The following is a 22928-nucleotide window of genomic DNA, read 5'->3' as shown; positions in this document are numbered from 1 at the left end:
CTGTGGACACGGGTTCTCGTTATGTGGCCTTGAGGGCCTAGAACTTAAAAAGCCATACCATCCTCTGCCTTCCAAGTGCTAAAGATGTGTGGTATCATGCCCGAGAGTGTCCTGGTTTGCTTTTTTTGTTTTGTTTTGTGTTTGTTTCGTTTTCAGTGTGTGAATACATGTGGGCATCCGTATCAGGAGAATCCAGTGCAGATTTGTATCACCATTGCCATGTTCTATTAGGGCACACATTTTTTCCCTACCATACTATTACCTGATTCTAATGAAAAAGGTTGGTTTATAAGATGACAAGCTGCTGATCTGTACTGAGGTGGCCTGAGAATCCAAAGATTCTTGTAGTTCTCAATGAAAGAACTTTGTGTCCGTGTTATCTAAATACACTGTTACATGTTCCTCACTCAGCCACACATAAAGAGCTTTGGTATATAGAAATCCTGACAGACAGACAGACAGATGCACGCATGCGCGCGTGCACACACACGCGCAGACACACACACACAGTTTCCACTTACTCAGTTTCTACACTTGCACTACATCACACACAGAGAGCAAATATATACCAGACCAAGAGAGTCAGACTTAGCCTGACCAGAGGACAGAGCTAGAGCAAGACACATCCTCATGATTCTGGGACAGTTAGAGTAAACTTGATACACTAAGTTTGTCTTTCTGCCTGTTCCATTCCGTCTTCACTCCATTCCTGCCCAAGTTACATGAACTACTGAAACCACTGCCCAGGATCCGTTCCAAGCTTCCTATGCCATGCAACCTAAGGCAGACCTAATGGGGAAGGGAACAGTTACCCAATTTACCTCCATGGATCCTGGTTCAGCTGGCACTGCTTCTCCTGTGTGGCTGTCATTGGTGAGACCTGAGGAGCCATGGGTGGCTTGCTTCCTCTCCTCCTTTAAGGCATGCTCCAACAACTTTTTGTTGAGGATCCGGGCCACATTCTCAGTGAGTGTGTAGCCAGGGGGTGCAGATAAGTCCTGTCTCACTGGTGTGCTCTCTCCCCCATCCTCCCTGTATATTTCTGAGCCTACCCCTAGGGGGCTAGGCGACCTTCCTCTGGAACTGGTGCCTGTTTCCTGGCCTGGACCCAGCTCCTGTCGAGGTTCTGCTGATCGAGATCGGCTCCCAGCCCGCACCCCGACAGGACTGTGGTCGATGATGTTGAAGAGGCTGGAGAGGCCATCATTGATGGTAGTGTGCACAGGGCTCTCTCTTGTGGTGGTAGAGCGGGCCCAGGCTGACTCGCTGAACCCTTTCTGGGGCATGCCTGGTGAGGTCCTGCTATTTGGCTGGTCATTTTTTGAGAGGGGCTTTCTCTGAAGTTTGGGAGAACCATACTTTGGGGAGCAGCAGGTGCGTTCAAACTTGGCCTGCACCTTCTCAATGGCAGGGGCCACCTGTCTGCTCCTAAGGCTGCGGGAAGGAGAAGACACGGGTGTGGTGCCACCTCCGGCTTTTGGCGTGAGACACTTGTGGGGACTGCTGGTGACGCCACTGGCACGTAGGGCCTCAGTCTGCAGGCCCACACTGATTGTCTGGATGGTCTGTGTCCCTGCTGTCCTGGACCCATTGGTCTGGCAGGCCATATCCCTGACTGGTGGCTCGGCAGGACCAGAGCAGATGGCATTCCTGACAGAAAAGGCTACCTCCTTCATGTCATCACTCATGTTCTTAGACATATCCAGGCTGTTCAAAGTGGAGGCATATCCCAGGGAGGGGCAGATGGGTCTGTCAAGGGGGCAGAGAGACCCCTCCACACAGTCTCGGGGGTGTCTGGGTGGGGTGCAAGACCACCTGTTGAGCATAGGTTCTGGATGACCTCCTTTGGCATCTGCCAGGTTCCCTCTTGCTCTGCTCATAGGAAAGGGGCCCTCAGGGTCCACTCGGCTCCTGCCCTCACCACCTGACGCTATATTGTCAACCCGGCGAATGGCAGGCGGGCTGTGCAGCACATGCACCCCAGACTGCTCAGTGAGGACATGGGTCCGCAGTGGCTGTTTCTGGCAGTGCTCTGGGCTGGTCATGGTGTCTGTAGTCATGGTGACACTTGTGGTCAGGTACCAGGAGGAGTCGGGACAAGGCTCTGGGGTGGCCTCATGCCCTCCCCTCCCCACCTCGGTCCTGTCTTCCCAGAGGTCTGGAGGCCGATCGGCCCCAGCTCTGGGGGATGTGTAGTCCCAGTCTTTGCTGTTGAACTCCTCGATGTACTTCAGGTCATCAGGAGACAAGGGTGGAGTGACATCCTCCCTGCTGCTGGCAGATGGTAGGCCCTTCTCAGGCAAGAACGGAGAGACGTCCATCAGACGCTGGAACTCAGACATACAGGACACAGAGACAGCCCTGGAGAAAGATGCAGAACAGGTGTCAGCTCCTGGGCTGTGCTCTGGACAAGACGGACCCATGGAGGTACCTGCCTCTACCTAACTCTTAAAGCATGGGCCAGCCCCTTGATATCTTCTGAGTGGCTGATATACTCACCTGATGAATGCCCATGTCTTTACTGTCCTCTATAGGAGACAAACTCGCTTAGATCCATGAACAGCAGTAAAGGGGAAGACAAGTGTGGCAAAGCCATAGCTGGACTTTGATAACCAATGAGTATGAACGTGAGTGTGGACACCTCAGTGCAGGCGTTTTAACTCCGCCCATTTCAATCTGACATAAACTCGTTGAATGCTTTCTATGTGCTCATCTGTTACCACAGAGGTGGTGGGTGGTACACTAGACAAGTCAGGAAGTGGCTGGGGATTCATGCACCCGGTCCACCCACCAGGGTAAACAAATGCTCAGAGGCTGGGGACTGGATGTGCTGGCCACCTGAGGTGACAGAACCTTTGTGATTTGGAATCTCTCCAGCTGCAGCTGAAGTGGGAGGCAAGGTAGACACCATCATGTTTGATGAGTTTCCCCTCACCTGATAAGAGTTTATACCTAGGGTTCTAGCGCAGCCCTAGCCATGCCAGAGGTGATCCCAGATCCAGCACACAGACTATTTCTCTACAGAGCCTGTTAATAAAAGTAGGCCAGGCTGGGGCGACCCTGTGAGCAAGCCTGTACTCTCAGTGGTGTCTACACAGGACCACCAGTGGAAGCAACAGGTGAGGGCTTCATAGCTCTGGGGTGAGCTGGAGGGAGGAACACAGAGATGAAAAAGAATGGAGGGACACACACCTTAGAAGCAGTCATGTTAGAGAAACAATAGGACTGGGATGTACCAGAAGCATGTTTGGGCACCTCCTGATGCAGGAGGTGTGGCAGGAAGTCAGAGGGTGGAGGGTACATAGCCAGGGGAGGGTCAGGACCTTCGTGGTTTTGCATTGGACATTTTGAATGCTATTGAGAATTTATAATCCTCATGTTGACTACTTTTGAAATCCATAGGAGCAAGTAAAATTTAAAAACACGGTTATAGTGCAAAAAGGCAACAGAATGGTGGGAGGTCTGGGTTATTACATGAGAAGGGCTCAAAGCTTCCACCTTCACCTTCAACACAAAGCTAATGGGGCTGTGGATGGGGGAGAGTGGTTGGTTGATGGAGTGACAGCTACGTGCTACTCCTCTGTGTCAAATACGACTGACTTCCTGCGTGTCTGTACATGTAAGCTATACAGAGAAACTCGAGTATCTTTTAGAGAAACTAAGCTCTCAATGTTTACAGATGTGGAAACTGAGGCCCAACGCACTTAAGTCCCAGACCCTCGGGAACAGAACAGTAAGAGGCATATGCAAATTACTTCCAGAGCCCAAGCCTACAAGTGGACTTTGTGTTGCCTGGGGAAGACCAGAGAAGGACAGATCCATGCCCAGGCAACAGTGTGGGTTGTGTGGACAACAGCCAGCACAGGCTGACAAAGAGATAGAGCCTCCAAGTTCGCTGACAATTAAGGATAAAGCTGAAAGTGGCAAACTGCCAGAGAAAGAGCACTCATGGAAACAAAATGTATCCATTTAGAGGAAAGAAAGGCAGAACCAGAGAGCTCATGTATCCATCTACATAGGGAAGAAGGGCAGAATCAGGGAGCTCAGCTGGGCAAGCAGGGAGCTGGTGTGTAACTAACATGAAGAGTAGCAGCTCCAGTCTATTCCCTTCAGGAAAGACTTTTACAACAAACTCTCGTATAGCAAGTACAACGCCCCATAGATGGAGAGGCTTTCTGAACTTCAGGAGAAGAAAGTTTTCCTTGGATCATTTAATAGCTGCCCTTTCCGAACACTTCTTTGGACCTGGCATATGAAGCATATGTTACCTTTTTGTTGCTAAAACTAAAAACACAGCATGTCTATAAGATGAATAATTTAAAAGCAATCCATTTACTTACCTTTGAAGATTTCCCTTGCGACTTTCTTCTTCCTGTAAAGGGAAACAAATACTTGCTGGAATCACTCAATTTTGACTTCCTAGGAATCCTGTCTGTGCTAAAGTGACTTGTTCTGCTCTGGTCCCTTAAGATGTGGTTTTGAATGCTCACTGAGGCCAAGCCCTAAGCCACTGCCTGAGCCCTTTGAAGCCAAACAGTAAAAGCAGTACATGAAGCATCATGGAAGGGTAGGGTAGCCTCTGTAGTCTCCCTGAGGAAGGAGGAACTGCCTGAGTAAGAAAACTGACTGAGCTGTTGGGCAAATGGCTCCCCAGCATTTCCATGGAGACCTCCTGACTTTATGAAGTTCAAAGAACTGTCGATCCTGAGCAAGTCTGTGTGTGTGTGTGTGTGTGTGTATGTGTGTGTGTGTGTGAGAGAGAGAGAGAGAGAGAGAGAGAGAGAGAGAGAGAGAATATGAATATGTTGGGGTAGGAGCAGAGAGAGGGTAACAGTGAGGAAAGAGTTGGGAGCTTGATGTCCTCTGATCCAAATCTTTCCATGGTGCTTGGTGTGGCATCCTTGGGACCAGGACCCTGCTTGCTTTTAAACATTCTTAGTTACAATCCATAAGAGCGAGAGAGCTATGCTGGCAAATAGCACCATAAACGCACAGGTTGTCTGTCTGTCTGTTAGGAAAAAACTCGAAAGCTGACACAGCTTAGAAGAAACAATCACTTGACAGTAATGAAACCATATTCCTCTGGATAGTAAGACTGAAGGGTGCCTCTCCTCACAGACAGTGTGTCTCTGTTTCCCCTTCTCAGAGAAGTAAGGTTCCCACTTTGACCTGTCCCCTCTTTTCTATGAAACTGAACTATAGAGAATGCCTGCAGATCTGTGGGCAGGGCTGACAAACATTTTACCACCCCAATATACACTACTGGGAGTAAGGTGTTTGATATCACTGACTACACAGTTGAGCATTGGAAAATCTGTAATATGAAACACTTCAAAATCTGGAAAACTTTCAGTTCTGACATTTGTTTCACACACAAAATAAACATTGAATAAGATTACTTTTAGGTGATGTGCATAAGGTGTATATGAAACTTAAAATGATTTCTGTGTTTGAATTGACTCAGATCCCTAAGACATCTTATTATGTGTATGTAAAGATCCTAAACTCTGGAAGAGTTGGAAATCTGCAACCCTATGGTTTCAGCATTTTGAATCAGGTACATTAAGTCATATAACATCCCCATATTTCAACACTATCTGATGCAAGTCCCTGTAAGTATGAAGTATTTGAAAGAATGCCATCCAGTGTAGCCACTGTTCATTGGTTCACATACAATGATCCCTATACCCATAATCCCATCTGATCCTCCCAGTTTTGAGACAGGGTCTCACTATCCTTATATCAGTTTTAAAATGAGGTCTTAAAAAACATGATCACAGGGGAAAAAAATGATCTTATGTCACAGAAATTTGGTGGCTCTCTAAATTCACTCATTTGGCAATCTGATTGTTGGGTGTTTTTCCCCTTTGCCCAGAATAACATAGTTATAGTAGCTGCCATTACGTAGCTATTAAATGTTAAGAAATTTCTTAATACAGAATTACTTCTCAGCCATTAGCTTCCTAGAATCAGGAAACTATACTATTTCAAGAAAAGTTGAAAAATATACATTTATTTTCTCTTTTGTATTTTGTTGACTACACTTATTTTTAAGAGGTGTCACATTACATGGGACCACAGTCCAGCATTTCAGCAGGATTGCGGTCAGGTCCGTCAAACAAAAGCATCACATCATCAATCACAATAGCATGTGTGGCTCAACACACAGGTTTTGTTGGGAACTTGATGAGAAGAGACACTGCTAGACACTGGCTGTTCCTAATGCCAGTTCCCTCTAGCCATTAGGAACCTCAGGGGACAAACCCAGGCTGACCTTGGCAAGGCAGTTCCTGAGGGGTGGCGGATCCTCTGGATCGTCATCCAGGGACAAAGCATCCAAGTACAAGTTCTCACTGGCTGAGCATCTGTCTGATTCCTTCAGTTTGGAAAGCGGCCGGTCTTCAAATGAAATGGAGTCAGTGTCTTCACAGGGCCACATGGACACAGGTCGGGATGGGTGTAGGCTCCCTTGGTGTGGGTAAGTCTGGGTGTCATCTTCTCTTCGGCTGCAGAGGAAACTGCCGCTTCTCCGGGGACTCTTCTCCTTCTGTAACTATGGGTGTTAAAAATGGAAATAATCAAGCTGCTGTTTTTCAGCGTGACAATCTCTCTAAGCCTGTCCTTTCCCTCTGTGTTGAGTTGCCCGTGTCTATCTGAAAAGACTAGGCTAGAAGCAAATGCTCTTACGGTTCTGACCTTAGTTTCAAGATGTCCCACAGGATCCCGCAGATACTTTCTGAAGAAAAGCATGCTTTACCAGAACTGCAGGATCTGCATTTACCACAGAAGCCTTCCTGATGCAAACATTTCTATTTGGAGGGCTCTTTGCTGTTGTTCTCTTCACTTTTGTTGTAGTCCTATAATTTATTTATCAATTATTGCACTCACGGGAAATTAGACTTTTTTTTAAGCTTAATGGGAATAAGCATCAGCTTTAATACTTTCATTTGCAAATTACCTCCAGGACTTTAGTTACCCTCCGTAGAATACTTTCATAGATGGCAAGCTCCTGAGATGAACCACATTTTCCCTAACTGATTCAAGGCGGATAACAAATTCTATATATAACTCAAGTGATTGAACTGGATTATAGTCACGTGGTGCTAAAGACGACTTTAATTCTGCTTGAGAGGGTTAAAACTTAACTATACAGTCGGCTAAAGATCTGGCACGCTTGTTGGTCTAGCTTGGTAAACTGAAGTAGTAGCAGGTGAGCACAGATCACTTGGAGTGAGAAGACTGGAGATGAAGGGGTTGGGAATAAAAGCAGAGAGAAAGCATGTGCCTAGCACTTGCAAGGCCCTGCTCCAAATCCCAGCACTTAAGAAGGCAGGGACTGTAGCTGTGGACGTGTGGCCTGCTGGTTTGCCAGAGGAAGTAATTTCTTAGTTGTTGCTTAGCTCACTGTAGATGAGCAGACAGGTAAGACAGCAGAGGGGACTGGAAGATACAGATATAGCTATGTAAAATCACGGAGGACCAATGTGTCCCAGAGCTGTGGCTCCCAGAGACACCCCCCCCCATAAAAACTACAATGGAGGGTTGAAGATAGTATTCACCCAGGACTTTCCAATAAGATCGTCACTGGCATACGCTCCTAGATTGACTAGTCTCTTGTATAAGTAAATTTTCTAACAAAATCTAAAGTGATATTTGGACTTCATCTGAAAGAGTGGCTGCCGACTGAAGGTTTCTGGTTCTCAAGTGCTGAGATGGTGGAAGAATTTCTAAAAAATCCCTCAAACCCAGACAGACGGTTTTTGAGAGCATCTTTACAAACTGCATCACTGTAACCTAATTTGAGTCTACATCCATAAGCTTGCAGAAGTGTGGCTTGTGACCCACCAGGAGGAAGCTGCATCGGACAAAAGGACCTTCTACTCAGTTTGGAGGTGTTCACAAAGAAAGCTCTGAACATTATTGTTAATTTAAGAAAGATGGGGGCATCTGCAGCAGAAGTTTAGATGGCAACCTGCAGCTGATTCACTGTTCAATCGGGGAATAATCCAATCTCTCCAGGTTCGAGCTCAGCTCCCTCTGCCTCTTCTCCCCCTCCCTCACGACACATCTCTTTGCAGTTCCCTTAATGATGCTAAATGCTCCACTTAAAAAAAAATTATATAAAAAGGAAAGCTTTTTATTATATCCCTCTTAACGCGTGTCAGTGCTGTTCGAGTTTCAACACATGATCATCTCCCAAGTTATTTTGGGTGAGGAATTAAGATGCAAGCATCACGCCGGGAGCCGCAAATGTGCACCGAGGGTGTGTGTGAAGGGACGACTGAAGAGGAGAGCTATGAGCAGACGTGTCCTAACTCAGTAAAGTGGAACTTCAAAAATAAACCCCGGGCAGCCAGCAGCAGTTTGCACTGGGGCTGCTAAGTATCAGGTTTCCTTTAAAAAAAAAAAAAAGAAGAAGAAAAAAAAAGAAAGAAAGGGACGGGGGTGGGGGGGCAGCCAGAGCTGGCAGTCCCTGATGCTGAGATGCCTGTGTGCTGCTGTAATGGTATAATGGGGTCCTTAGTGGGTAGGGTTTCCCAGGACTGTACACTACTGTACTTTCCATCTGTGGCAGAACAACATTTAATGAAAACAGAAAACTTAACAGGTTTTACGTTGAGAATGACTGAGCACAGCAAAATCTCCAGACTATCACCTCACAACCGGGTGGGAAGAAGAAGGTCACCCAGTGAACAGGTTTTAGAAGATGGGCTGGCTGTTCGGGTTTTGACTTCGCTCCCTAAGTACATGTAAAGATACACTCTGTGGCTGTGACCTGGGACCTGATTGGTCCTATGGAGAAATCTAGTGTGACTGCATAAAAGCTAACTATCCCCCCAGTCAAATGCGAATTGAGATAAGAGTTCTTCTGCTAGGGTAGATGAGACACGCCGAGTGACCTTCGCCACGGTCCCACAGTCGTTCATCATCCTTACCGCCTCAATTTGGTGTAGAATTATGTGGGAGTTTAACGACACGGGAAAAGCATGAAACATATGTTCTGCAAGTGGAAAATGGATTTAGTGCAACCTCTTTGACTGTCCATATCAAGTTATCCCAGCCAAGGTTATACGGCTTCCCAAGGTGTCAGATATCAAGTGGATGCTGTGAAGGATATTCAGTTACATATTCGGTTCATCTATGGAATGTACAGCTAGACATTAAACCAGCAAGCAACTGGGGGAGCAATGAAACCTGTGCATGTTTCCACTTATACATACATCTCCATGAGCACTCACTTGAACCAAAGTCCTCTTTCAGATAAAATGGCTACTGTATTAGTTTCCAAATAGGGCAGTGAGACTACAAAACCCTTTTAAGACGCTGAAATGGGAAATTAGACTCATTTCTGAGAGCCGCGTCTACATGTGTGCAGCATCCTTTCATCATGGGCTGCTCTGATAAGTAGGGAAATCCTGCACAGATGCTGGAGTCTACAGAACAGGCGTGAGGGCTGGGTGGACACCTGAAATGCCAGGTGCTACAACACCTAAGACACAGACATGAAGCTCAGCTCTTCATCCTTGTTACCACCCCCCAAAATAGTCTCAAAGTGAGGTGGCAGCTCAGCCCTGGGTCACTTCAGAAACGGAATGTCATCAGATGTGCCTGGCCAAGGTTTTCTTTGCTAGAAATTCCTCATTCCCCAAAGAAAAACAAAAGCCTTAGATGCCTGCCAAATTTACAGCAAGTGTGACTTTGAAAGCTAAAGAAACCTGGGACAGGATCAACAAGCAACAATGACTAGACAAAGGGATCCTCAAAGGCCCATGACAGGGAACACGATGGCTTCACTAAACCAGGGACACTCAGGTGAGCAATCCAAAGTAGTAGCTGGGAATGAAGGTCCCTAGTACCAGGCTGCCATGGGTTACTGTTGTTTCCTAGGAGATGAAACACTGCCTGCCTCTCAGAGGGAGGAGAAAGCTTCATGAAACATACAAGGCTCAGGAAGATTCGCTAAGTCTTCTCCAAGGTTACATAAACATTAACAGTTTTTGAGGAAGAAGACAACAGTTGGCTGAGCTGTCTGCAGTTTGTGTACCATAGGTACAACACTCACAAATCATGGTGCAGCGGTGTGCTTATCAGTGAGGTGTCCTCCTGGTAGCCACCCTGTAAGTAACCTCTCATCCATGGTCCTGTAAATACCCCCAATAAACTCAAAGGTTCACTAAACTAGATTTGGGTTGAATCATTCTTTGATCTGTAGTCAGAACTCCATCTGGGACAGAGACATCTGTTCATGTCTCCTAAGAAAAAACCAAGTTGGGTGTGATAAATTGGTATTTATTTTATAAGAATACATGCTACTGTTAGCTCTGAATTTCTGCCTCGAGGCAGACCCACTCAACAGAGCACAGATGCTAGGCACAATCTGGCAGATTCTTCACAGTGCTGTATTTCCAAACCAAACAGGAAGTGATGACTTTCCTCTTGGTAGTATTTGGAGAATTTTGAAGTGGAGCCATATCAAATATTAGCAAGGTGATTCATTGGTGATCAACCCAGGAGAGCTTCCGCTCCTTCTGTCTGTAGTGCCCTTTCTTCCTCTCTACTAAGTCAAAGGCTCTGGGTCATTTCTAAGTCACTAAGTGCATCCTGGGTCCTTCTCTGTGCAAATTTAAACTCAAATTCACCTTCATTCAATTTTAGCATAGCATATAACTGCCGTATATGCAGTTAGCAGAGCATACTTCTCAAAAGGTTCTCTGATTAGCTCAAGCCGAGTGAGTACTTATAATGGAGTCGTGATCCCCTTTATCCTAATTACCGTTTCTAACTGACTGATATCTCTTGAGGCTTTATGCATTTATAGGGATGGTGGATTGAAAGAGGCAGGGTATCCATGGACTGAAAATCCAGCCACTGAGGAATTCTAAAACCTCTTCTCAGTGTGATGTGAAAACCTGAATTTTCTGGACCTGCAGTCCAGGCCAACTGCAGCTACGTAAACGGCACCAAGCGTGTGCAATGTGGAGATAAATAATAATAATAATAATAATAATTATTATTATTATTATTATTAATATTATTATTATCATCCAGGCTGCAGGAAAACAATTCCCACTGCTCTCACCACATCCATCTGAGTTTGTTTACGGGAAGATGATGAGCTACCAGATACCTCCCTAGGTTCTGGTCCTATCAAATCATAGCTCAGCAATACCCACAGCAGGAGCAATCACCAGCAGACAGTGGCTTCTAACTTGGTTTGGTAATTACTTCACTAATGGTTACGATTCCGTTCAGGCTGCAGCCATCACCGTGTCTTCCATGGCCATCCTAAGAGTTAGAGTACTCTGGGGAAGAACTCCCTGAAGGCGACCAGAAATAACCTCCCCTTTCAAGTTTAATCTCCAAATCCCTTCAAAAGGTCACTTCCCAGCCCCTGCACATATATACAAAGGCACGTCATCTACCAACTCTGCAATGAAAGGTGTGTGTGATAGTAGGGTGTAATGATTAACCTTAATTGTCAACTTCACCGGATTGAGAAATGCCTACCTTAAGTAATGCTGACCTGGGAGTGTCTGTAGTGGCCTTTCAATTAACTACATCCTTGGGGCTCTGGCCTAATGAATGAATGAATTCCTAGTTGATGGTATTACTGGGAGGTGGTAAAAGGTAAGACGTGGGGTCCTGCTGGATGAAGCAGGTCCCTGGGGCCGTGGCCTTGCTGCCACAGCTTGCCCAGTCCTTCTCTATTGCTCTCTGTGCTTCCTGTCCACCATGAGATGAAGGCCCTCCTCTGTCATGTGATTCAGCCACCACATGCCATCCTGCCGTGCACTCTGGGCTGCAGTGCACTCTAGGTTGCCATGCTCTGGGGCTGCAATGCACTCTGGGCTGGGCTGCGCTCTGGACCTGTGGTGCATTCCGGGGCTGCAGCATACCTACCTGCTCCACCCGCCATAGGAGCTCCTCCTTCTGCCGCCCCCACTCCTGCCGCTCGCTGTCTAGACGCTCCAGCAGCTCCACCTTCTCCCGGTTCCAGTTCTTCTCTCGGTGATGGATCTGCCAGCGCAGGTCCATGACCAGTCCATGGCTGTCAGCCAGCAGTTTCTGGTGTACCTCTCTCTCCTTCTTCAAGGCCCCTTTGCCCTCAGCAGAGGAGTCCAGCTCTCCCAAGCTTTTCTCAGTCTTCTCTTCCAGCTGCCAAGAAGAAAAGATATGAACACCCTTTCTGGAAGTCCAGCACTGGAAGGAGAAAGAAAGCTCAGTAGATCTACACACATGAAGCCAGGATACATCCACAAGCCGAACTGGACTGATTCCATGGGTTTTTAAGGCCAGAAATAAAAATATTGAATGTGAAATCTCTAGATTGTTGAATGCAGTTCTTAAAGATTCCTTATTAGCTTCACCTCCCAGTCTAAGCCACTCTGTCTTCTGCCTCTGCAGCTCCTTGATGGTGGTACCATGTCTGGTCCAATATTCTTGGCCCCTATCTGGGTCAAAATAATGGAAACCGATATCCTTTTAAAAATGCCAACCCTCAAATACCTGAGGGTGAAATAGCCAAACAAACTATATACATCTTATATCTTCAAACTGGCAGAAACCAGAGAGAAGACATTATGCAAAGGCACAGCACTGGGCCCTCCTCCCTCTGGATGCTCAGGAAACATCCTGTTTTCTCTCGGTGCTCTTGGTCCTAGAACTATCGATCACTACACATGGTGCTCAAGAATCACACAAAAACTATCAGAAACTCTGCAAGCCGGATAACGATGGGCACCTCTAAATGGCTGAGGCAAAAATTCAATTCAGTGTGTGCTGGTTGGTTCCTGTCAACTGTCACAAGCTTAAACAGTTATGGGAAGAGGAAGTCTTAATTTAAAAAATGCATCCATAAGACTGGCCTGTGGGCAAGTCTGTGTATTGATAATTGATGGGAGGGCCCAGCCCATGGTGGGTAGTGCTGCCCCTGGGCTGATGGTCCTGGGTTCTTTAGCAAACCATGAGGTGCAAGCCAAGGAAGAGCACCCCTCCATGGCTTCTGGTTCAGTACCAGTATCTAGGTTCCTGCCTTGAGTTCCTGCCCTGACTTCCTTCATTGGTGGATGGCAATGTAGAAGTGTAGGGTGAAATGAACTTTCTTCCACACCAAGTTGCTGGTGTTTTATCAGAGAAGTGACAACCTAACTAAGACAATAAAATTCTGACGGAGAAAAAAAAAACTTACGGAGAAACCCTTTCTAACACAGAGAAGTGAAAACATGCAATAAAAACAAAAACAACGCTTGCCAGCAGACCTGCCCTTCCAGACAGACAAGGGAGGATCTTCAAACAGAAGAAACATGGGCCAATATTTTGATCTATCAGAAAATGCACAATGAATGGAAATGGCAACTGCAAATATAAAACTCATTTCCTCCGTTTTAGTTGGTTAAACACCACTCATTGTCTGAAGCAAACAAAACCAGATGTGATACTTTGTATATATAGGATGTGATACTTTATATATATAGCACATACAGAGGTAAAAAGTGGTACAAAGAGGATGAGGAGGGGGATGAAGTACTTGCTCGTCAAAGATCCCTAGAGATGCAGCCATGGGCCTCATGCATGCTAGGCAATTACCTTTATCCTGAAATTGACTCCAGTTTGTTACCAAGGATGACCTCAGACTTGGGATCTCTCTGCTTCAGCCTTCCTACAAGTATGCACTTCCAAGCCCAGCTAAAAACAAGGACTGTCTCATTTGCTGCTGGATCCTCAGTATTTAAAGGAAGGCTTACTTTGGGAGGGGGAAAATAAAAAGCAACCAACCAACAATCAAATAAAAAAAGAGATTTGGGCTCCACTGAAAATATCTAGGCTTTTGTTTCATATTTAAAGACAAGAGGTCAAACTGGTCTCAGAACAAGTAAATTATTGGCATTATCTGCCATTCACTGATCCTGGACTATGCATGTTGAAAATACTTTCTAAACAGTCAGGGCAGAAGATGAACAGTCTGTGGTATCACCTGGCTTCTAAACTTGAGGGCCTAGCTTGTTTCCTGACATGAAGGCCCTCTTCTCCCGAGGTTTTAATTTGTAGCCAACACACTAGTGGATCTCAGGCTCCTTTGAAGCCAAGGTACAATGTCTAAAAGTGGTTAGCAAAACAATTATGTCTTCCTTCTTGTCTACACAGATCCCCTGCGCCTGTGACACTTCTAAAGGGCTAAATGGCAGCTCACGGAAGAACATCCTTGCATATTTATATCTGGTGGCTCATGGGTCCGTCATTTCAAAGGCTTGAACTGAAAGGCTTTGTTGTTCCTAACTCTCTACAGACTATAAGCCGCAAACCTGAAGACAGAGGACAGACTGGGAAAGCTTGTGGAATCTGATGGCAGATGACAGTGGGGAGGGGGAGGCAGGGAGGACACAGGATCAGTGGCAGTGCAGGTGAACTTGAAGGGTACCTGGAGTCAGGTGGGGGTCAGGTAGTAATGCAGGCGAACTTCACGGGTACAGGTGGCCAAGCAAGTGAACTGGGGTGGGGACTGTCCTAGGAGAACTGGTTTCTTGGGAGTAATAAGACCTTTTCATCTTTTATCATGATTGAGGTTATTTACGAGGTATCTCCTTTTTAGGAAACTTTTTCCTTTCTTGGCTGAGCCAACTCGCATAAAATTTTAATTACTTTATAGTTTGCCTCACAACAAAGGCTAGACAATAAATGACCAACATCACACAGACCCTAGTTCCACCTCACAACCCAGAAGCACCCTGGAGCAGCAGACTGTGTGGGAGATACATAGAGAAGCTGAGCTCAGCAGAGACTTCCTATGGCCCAAGCCACACTTCACTGGCTGGGCTATAAATCCTCTCTGGAGGGTCACATGGGCTCTCCCCATCCTAGCTCCCTCTGACTCAGATTTGAGGTAAGCTGGGCCTTCTGGGCCTCCATTTCCTCAGTATAAAAGGGAAATTGAACTTGACAAGGTTTCCTAGCCATAAGTGGAAGCTCTTTCCCATATTCCGATTTCTAAAGGGCAGCCCTATGTCTCCTTTTTCAGGTCACAAAACCACAGTGTGAAGGTCACAAAATTCAGCACACACTTCTCATCTCAGAACTTGGGAAGCAAAGAGGCAAGTGAATCTCTGTGAGGCCAGCTTGGTCTACACAGCAAGTTCCAGTCCAGCCAGGACTACACAGTGAGACTCTGTCTCAAAAAGAAAAAAATGTTAGCTCTGGCTTCTTGGGATAGTGGTCCAGAATAGTCATCTCCATTTGTCGACAACTTCATGCTGACAACCCTTCAATGGAGCTCCTCCAAGGCCTTGTTTAGTGCCAAGGAGACAAATAACAAAACAAAATGCTACTGTTGAAGGTGTACCTCCCCCAGGAAATAGACTATTGTGAACCAGGAGACTTGGGTGGTTAGGCACATCACAGGCAGCCTCAAGCTCTGCTCTCCCTGCCCCTGAAGCAGGGTTGCTGTGGAGAACGAACCTGTGCCTCTTCCCCATCCATCCTGGATAGGGTAGAGACACACACAGTGCTCACAAGGGAGGTGGGGCGAGGGGCAGGTACCTGTTCTAGGCGGCACTTGAGCACAGCCCACTCCACATCCCACGCAGCCTTGTCGCTGGCGTACTGCTGCTGTAGCCGCAGCCGCGCATGTTCATCTTCGCGCAGCTCCGAACGGAAGTCTTCCAGCAGGGCCTTGAGGGCCCTGAAGAGCTGCTGGTTTTCCACCACCTGTCGGAACAGAGCCGGGTTAAGCTACCTCATTGACTGTGTCTCAGGAATGGGAAACAGAGGGGCTCAGTCAGTGGGGTCTGGAACACCTGCCCCTGCAAAAGGCACAGGTGGGAGGGGCCTCCAATCACTAAATAGTAGCAAGATGGTCCCACAGTGAGGCCAAGGCCTCGGGTAGGCGTGTTCAGAGGCCGGACCATGGGTTGGCGCTGCAGGCACCTGCAGCAGAGTTACTCTGAACCCTTAGTGTTGGAATCAATAAATTGCCAAAAGCTACAGGGAGCCTCTGAAAGCCAGGCTGTCAGGACGCTTTGTGGGACTTCAAACATCAAGGATTCTGAGTCAGGATGGCTGCTGTGTTAAATATCACTCCAGTGCCAACTATTGAGCTAGAAGTAATCTCTGAGGTCCTAGTGGGTCTTAGAGACGTGGTGGTGGTGGGGGAGTGTCACTCTTTGGGCTACAAAGATGACTAGCAAAGGCAGGATGGGAAGGGAGAGGGGAGCTTCTGACAGTTCCTAATTAGAGCCAAAGGTGAGATGCTCACATTACTCGCAGGGTTTGCTGATCCTGAGACTGAACTATTACCTCACTGTTTGTGCTTGACATAAAAGCTCCTAAGCTTTCCAGACCCTGCCCAGTCTTTGAAGGCACACTTCAAAACTCTCATTGCTGCTTTAGTGTGTGTTGGTACAGGCATTATGTCACAAAGTCTGGCATACAACCCCTGTAATCCCAGCACTGGAGAGGCTAGGACAGAGGATTGCAAGTTTAGAGCCAGCCTGAACTACATGGTGAGGCTCTGTCTCTTGGGAACTGAAAAGGCAAGAAGAGGAGCGAGGGAAATACAGGATGAAGGTTTGTCTGAATTAAATGCTCTAAATAATTATGGCTTTTTGATATGAAGTGCAGCCATGATCCTAGTTAGACATAAAGCACTGAGTTCCTGAGTTCTTGATCCGATGACGTCAGGGTGTTCTTGGTTTGTTTTACTTAGGAAAGCACAAGGAACTAGGAACTAAATCCCGCCTCGAGCATTTTAAGTTCTACCTCCGGCTCACACTGCCGCTCTGGTGCCCAGGAATCTCACGGCCTGCTCCACTCAGCCGGTACACAGGCTCCAGTTCAGATTCTACAGGCAAGACCACTTCTCAGTCATGCATTGATAACCATCTATCACAGGCCACACATGGCGCAGGATAGCTATGAATGCAGATGAACCCACAGAAGCAAATTTATTGAAGAAATTTATAAACTCCATTGTGTGGTTCTCGGGTGTAAGCTTCATAAATGACAATGTCATGTCACAGGGATGGATACTCCTGAATCCACTAACCACAGAAAGAATGTGAGATTAATCACTCACAGCATATTAATGACCTAGAAGGGCATGGTTGTCCCCAGAATTTACTATATCAAAATGCAGTTGAAAGTTACTATATCAAATGTAGTTGATCTCAACAGTGATAAGGTCTATTAGCATTAGTGTCTCTTTAAAGTTGTGACCATCAACACCAATATTTACTTGTGACAAAAGGCACTTAGAGTAAAATTCAGCTAAAATCTGAAAAATTGGACAGATAGAAAACTTCTTAAAATTTGTAACAGCTCCTTCAGCTATTAACTCTTACAAAGATGGATACTCATGAACACATAAAACTCTACATCAAAAGTACCTACAAAGCAGCTGGAGAGATGGATCAGTGGTTAAGAGCACTGGCTGTTCTTCCAGTGCACCAGGGTTTGAGTCCCAGCACCTACCAGGTGGCTCTCAACCCTGAGCTCCAATTCTAGGGATCCAAACCCCATTCTGGTCTCTGTGGACCCTACATGCACTTGGTGCAGATTCACTTGCAGGCAAATCACCCATCAAGATAAGAAAGAGAAATACACATTTTTACATGGGATTTTCTGAAAAAAAAAAAAAAAAGATATTGTTCATAAGAGATATATTTTTCACCTTTAGATCTTTAAATGAAAAATCACTACTTTTCAAATCAAATAAAATCTAAGTGTAAAATAACTGTAAAAGTTTTGATCTGGTCTTCGGGGATGTCATTCTTCCCATTTTACATGGGGAAAAAGGGGGTTTTTACATGTAATCACTGGTTTTCATGAATCCCAAGTCATATAAAGGCTCAGCCTGTGATGGATCAACCCCTGTATCATGTGACTACTAACAACATTAGATGCTGAGCTTTACAGCCTCTTTGCAGATTGAAATTTTACTTTCTCTGGAAGCAAAGCTGGCGGGTTGGTATTAGCAAATATTGCATCCAATAAAATTAAGCCTTAATGTTTGTAGGCAAATTTGGTTCCAAGTCATCAGCCTAATACCCTATGATCCCAGGACAGTATCCTTATCATATGAACTCCAAAACTGCTTTGGAGTGAAGGTGGCCAACTGGAGTAAGCAAGCCCAGAGAATCAATGTGACTGCAACTGTTTTTATAATCACACAGGAGCCCTGTACTGGGATAACAGGAAGCCAGGCAGCTTCTCACAATACCATGTCAACATTTCTGGAGACTCACATGCCATGGATGTGCATGGTTCCTCTAGATGTTTTTTATCCACATGCATAAATCCAATAATAATAGTCACTACTACTTACAATTTATTTTTTTGTTTTATTAAATTAATTTTATTAATTTTATGTGTCTTGTTTAGCCTTCATATATTCCATCCACTACATGCATAGTTAGCAGATGGTCATGAGCCACCCTGTGGGTATGAGGAATCGAACCTGGGTCCTCTGGAAGAGCAGGTAGTGCTCTTAATTGTGAAGCTATCTCTGTAGCCCCTACTTACCATTTTGTATGTACCCAGGATGTGTACTGACTTATTCATCTATATGCCCTTATATTTCCTATAATCTTGATACATTTTACAGAGAGAGGAAGACCTAAAGCTCAAAGCAAACAGGTACGGTAAGTCCCACTCTCCAGACTGTAACCTCTGTCTGTCTCCACCAAGGACAGACAACCTAAGCCAGAAACATTTAAAACTTCACATTATACTGGGCCCAACTGTTTTCTTTTCATTTTGTTGGAGAATCCATCCTGTCTCTGAGAAACTGTTGTCATCTTTTTCATGTTTGTTCTGATGCCAGTGTCAGGGTAAAAAGAGAAGATATCCAAAGGAAGGTAAAAACAAATATATCAACCCTGGTAGGTTCTCTGTGGGTTCAGGGCCAGCCAGGTCTACAGAGGGAAGATTCTGGTCCATAAAGACTTCTTGATCTGGAAAGTCATCTGGACACAAGAGCTTTTTGAACTTTTTGTGTCAGAGTCTAACCATGCAAAATTTTTTTGGTTTGTACATTTCAGTACAGTTTTAACCTAAACAAAATAAAACAAAACCACACATGACTACCCAGTCTTTTCAGACTGGTTGGAAGATATCAACAACCTTACTATTTCCTGTTCCTTTGATTAAGAACATTCCAGTTCTTCACAGCTCACCTCTTGGGTGGGGCACTATAAAATCCAAACCTGAAGTCTATGCTCATGGGTCATTCTTTTCAATGGGTTCAAGGTTGGCTTTCAGCCACCCGGAGTGCCTTACGAGCCTGTGGTACTGTTCATAGCAAATGAGGCAAGATAAGATAGGTGGTATACCAAGTTACTTGTGGTACTATTTTTTCAGTATCTGAGATTTCTGAAACCTGTGCATCACTGAGAACAGCAACCATGTGAAGAGTGAAGCCATCTTCAGCATGGCCTCTAAGCCATTACCTTTGGAAATAGTCTTAATCTAAAGGTGAATGGGATACTCTGACCTGCCACAGTGGGGTGACTCACAAAAAGCCAGGCACAACATAGCATTGATGGCCTCTGCCTCCTGTTTATTTCAGCTGTCCACACAGGCAGGGGAGTTCTGCAGTGTTGAGGGAGCTGCCCTGGTTGCCTGACCCATGCATGCCCAGTTTCTATTTAACAAAGATGAGAAGCCAGCTTATGTGGTATTCGATAAAAACAGATGAATCAACTCCAGGCGGTCCACATCTATTGGCAGGAAACCCCAAACAAGTCCTTAAAAGGTTAGATCCACATATCAGCAACATTTTCCTACATAAGCCATTGGTCACTCCTGACTTCATTGTTACACGGAGATTAAATTCAGCATTCTTTTCTGAAACTATTATCTTTCCACAGATAAAAGAGAATGGTGCACCGAAGACTGACCTTGAAAGTATAATCTACTGTGGTGGGAGCTTCCAGGAATGATACTCATGGCCATGCAGACATCATTTGCCTTCTGACTGGGAATGTGCCAGGGGCTCATGACCAGGAGGGCGGGCGCTCTGTCTACAGTCTAAAAGTCCCCCCAAGAATAAAATCAGGTGGCTGAGGGATTATTAAAGAGATACTTGTTTAGTAAGTTACATTGAGCTATCAGCTAAAAATAGGTAATAACTTGGTATGTATAAGTTGGCCTGAGAAATCAGGGCAAGCCTGATAAAAATCAGGTGATCATTTGAACCACTGACCAGAGAGCTCTAGGACCTGCCTTTGTTGTGGAAGGTATGCTCTAAACTACTGAGTGAGCTGCATTCCAGGAGGGAAGCTGGGGTGGGGGGAGGGTGAGCCCTTTTACTACGTACCTTAAGTACCTGTAAATTTTTACCTGTGTGTGCAGAGCAAAGATACAACAAAGACCAACAGTGTGTGATCATGTGCTCTGTTGTAGTTTGCTCTGGTCTGGCTCCTAAGGAAGCTACAGGATCTACAGAATAAACCAGGTCACAGTGAAAAAAAAATACATACTATCGAGGCTCAAGAGGGGAACCTTTTAAAGAATTAATTTTTTGGAGGGAGTAGGGACTGAACCCAGGGCCTTGTGCATTCTAGGTGAGTGTCCTACTACTGGGCTACATTGGCATCCTGAGTCACTGAAGTTTGTTGTTTGTTTTTAGAGACTAGCTATGTCACTCAAGTTGGCCTCTGACTTGAAATCTTCCTGCTTCCTGAGTGGTATGATCATAGGTTTGTATTACCACAGCTGGGGGGAAGGGAGTTAGAGTGGTGGTTTATCGTTCTGACATGCTAATCTCATTAGACATGCTCTGTCCAGAATCTTCTTTATGTTGGAGAAAGACAGACAGACAGAGAGGTAGCATAGTCAGAGTCTATTAGCTGAGGGAATGCCGGCTTTGGGGACATCTCTTTAAGGCTTTAACAGTGCAGCTGCTCTGGGGACGAAGGCCTCTGGCAGTACAGTGAATGATGTCTCAGAGATCAATGTGAAGTCAAGTTTCTTCTGATATTGTCGTGAATCTTTTGTTAGGCTGCATTCGCCACATGAATTGTGTCGTACCTCTGGATGTCAGGGTAACTTTCCTTTAACTAATTATTCCAATGCCGGGAAAACAAGCAGTTTTCTCTCTAGCCATCCAAGCCACCCTTTTCATTTTGCCCTGGGACCATCGGATCGAAATGCTGGCAACACGAATCACCTGTGATCAGACCTCCATTTCAGTAATTACTAAAAAGTATAACGTGCATAAACAGCTTCCGAGATGCTGGCCTCAAATGGCCATGGGGCAGCGGACAGCCCTGAGCTTGACGTGAGCCACACAGCTGGTTCTTCCCTGCTCTCAGCCTCAGCAGCAAAGAAGATGAAAGTGCATACTGTGCTTGAGAATGAGGTCACTGCCATGGGGGTTGTGTAACTACAGACTGGGAAGCAGGGTATATTGGCACAACCAGATATCTGCCAATCTGATGAAGTTTGCTTTTTGTACTCAATGTGAGTGCACACCTGCGATGTTCTTTAACTCCTCCAGACATGATAAATGTTGCCATCGACAGGGTTCCACTGTGGGAACTGCAGCAAAACGCAAACCCAAGATTGGGGCTGGAGAATGTTGTTAGTTGTTTATTGATCCTTGGGTAAGCCATTTGGCCATGTTTCCCACTCTACTTATCACTCTGCCTGGGCTTCGAAGGGGCCATGGTTCTGCACAGCAGCTTTTAAAAACACGTGTCGTGGCTCTTGCATCCAGGCTGCCTGGCTAATAACCACACCACTCCCAGAGCGGCAGATCTTCTGATGGAGGACACTCACTCCCAGTAAACCAGCTGTCGCTTACAGTAGAGCTCATCCATCTCCTGTCCTCACCGCACAGCACTGTGCACACGTTCCCTTCCACAATTGCAGGCTGGTGGTTCCGGAGAGACACAGAGCTGATTCTGACATGCGCACTCCTCCACCAGCCCATCCTCCAGCCCACCATATGCAGTGGAAACTCACATGTGTCTGCCCTACTTTTAAGAGAAGCCACAGAGGGCGAGGAGGAGATAAACATTCAGAGACACTGATGGGTGGTTCTGGCTGAGTGACTTTACATTATTTTTCACCCCAAGGGTAACATTTTCCACGACTGTTTAGAAAACCAGATGTGGTACATCTCTTCCCTTTTCCAAAGTGCTTGGATGCTCTCCTCAGAAAGGCCCATCACATGGTCTTCCTATTGACAGGATTCTGTCTAAGTATTGATTAGAGCCAATAACAGACACTTCTGAAGACTGACAATACCTCTTTTCAAATCAATAAGATGCCTACAGTTTAAAGCTTTATTCATAGCTTGTACCATTCTAGTTTCTAACTAGATCACTGCTGGAAAACTTATTCCATGACCTCAAATCTCCCCGGGGATTCTGGCACACTGACGCACTTCCTGGTGAGTGTGAGGAGAGGCTCCTTTGAAAGTTATTATCTCCATCCTGAGTCACACGGCTCCAGGGAGAAGGAAGGTGGGTGGGGTACAGACAACTGTTCTGATTTGTGTATGGAAGAAGAGAAAGTGCTGAGAGAAACCCCAAAGATCCCCTTAGTCTGCACTTCAAATAGCACTGTTTTTTTTCTCATTGGAATCCAAAGTGCTGGTGACAGCCAACTCCCACTTGACCCACACAACTCTGGGAAGAGAGGACAGGTGGGAAATGGCAGCTACAGCACATTGCAGGGGTAATCCAGAATGCCTGTGGTTGGAAGGCTGGGCTATGCTCAGTGCTCAAACCTGCACCCTTACCCCCAGCAAGCAGGCAGCCAGGGTGGGGATCCAGGCTTCCTGTCAGAACACTCTGAGAAGCCAAGGAGGGTTACAAAGTATGCAGAGATCTCTCAAGATCTCAAGTCTCCAAATACAGATGCTATTTTGTTTTAGGAACACTAAGATAGATAGATAGATAGATAGATAGATAGATAGATAGATAGATAGA

The 22928-nt window shown here is 45.8% G+C and overlaps 1 protein-coding gene across 3 annotated transcripts in view; it reads right to left on the bottom strand.

The window, feature by feature from the left end:
* The window catches only part of Mtcl1 (microtubule crosslinking factor 1), a 115463-nt gene that overhangs the window by 5081 nt on the left and 87454 nt on the right, over positions 1 to 22928 (bottom strand). For all 3 annotated transcript variants that reach the window (XM_028762226.1, XM_028762227.1, XM_028762228.1), the window contains exons 9-13: positions 15535 to 15702; positions 11902 to 12156; positions 6275 to 6553; positions 4341 to 4372; positions 822 to 2361 (exon numbers count right to left, since the gene is read on the bottom strand). In XM_028762226.1, coding sequence (XP_028618059.1) covers positions 822 to 2361; positions 4341 to 4372; positions 6275 to 6553; positions 11902 to 12156; positions 15535 to 15702 — 2274 coding nt within the window. The remainder of the gene's footprint in view (positions 1 to 821; positions 2362 to 4340; positions 4373 to 6274; positions 6554 to 11901; positions 12157 to 15534; positions 15703 to 22928) is intronic.

Source organism: Grammomys surdaster, unplaced genomic scaffold (assembly GCF_004785775.1).
Source record: "Grammomys surdaster isolate TR1022 unplaced genomic scaffold, NIH_TR_1.0 132, whole genome shotgun sequence".
Classification (NCBI taxonomy): Eukaryota; Metazoa; Chordata; class Mammalia; order Rodentia; family Muridae; genus Grammomys; species Grammomys surdaster.
The sequence above is the reverse complement of the archived record's forward strand: the minus strand, read 5'-3'. Positions and strand labels throughout refer to the sequence as shown.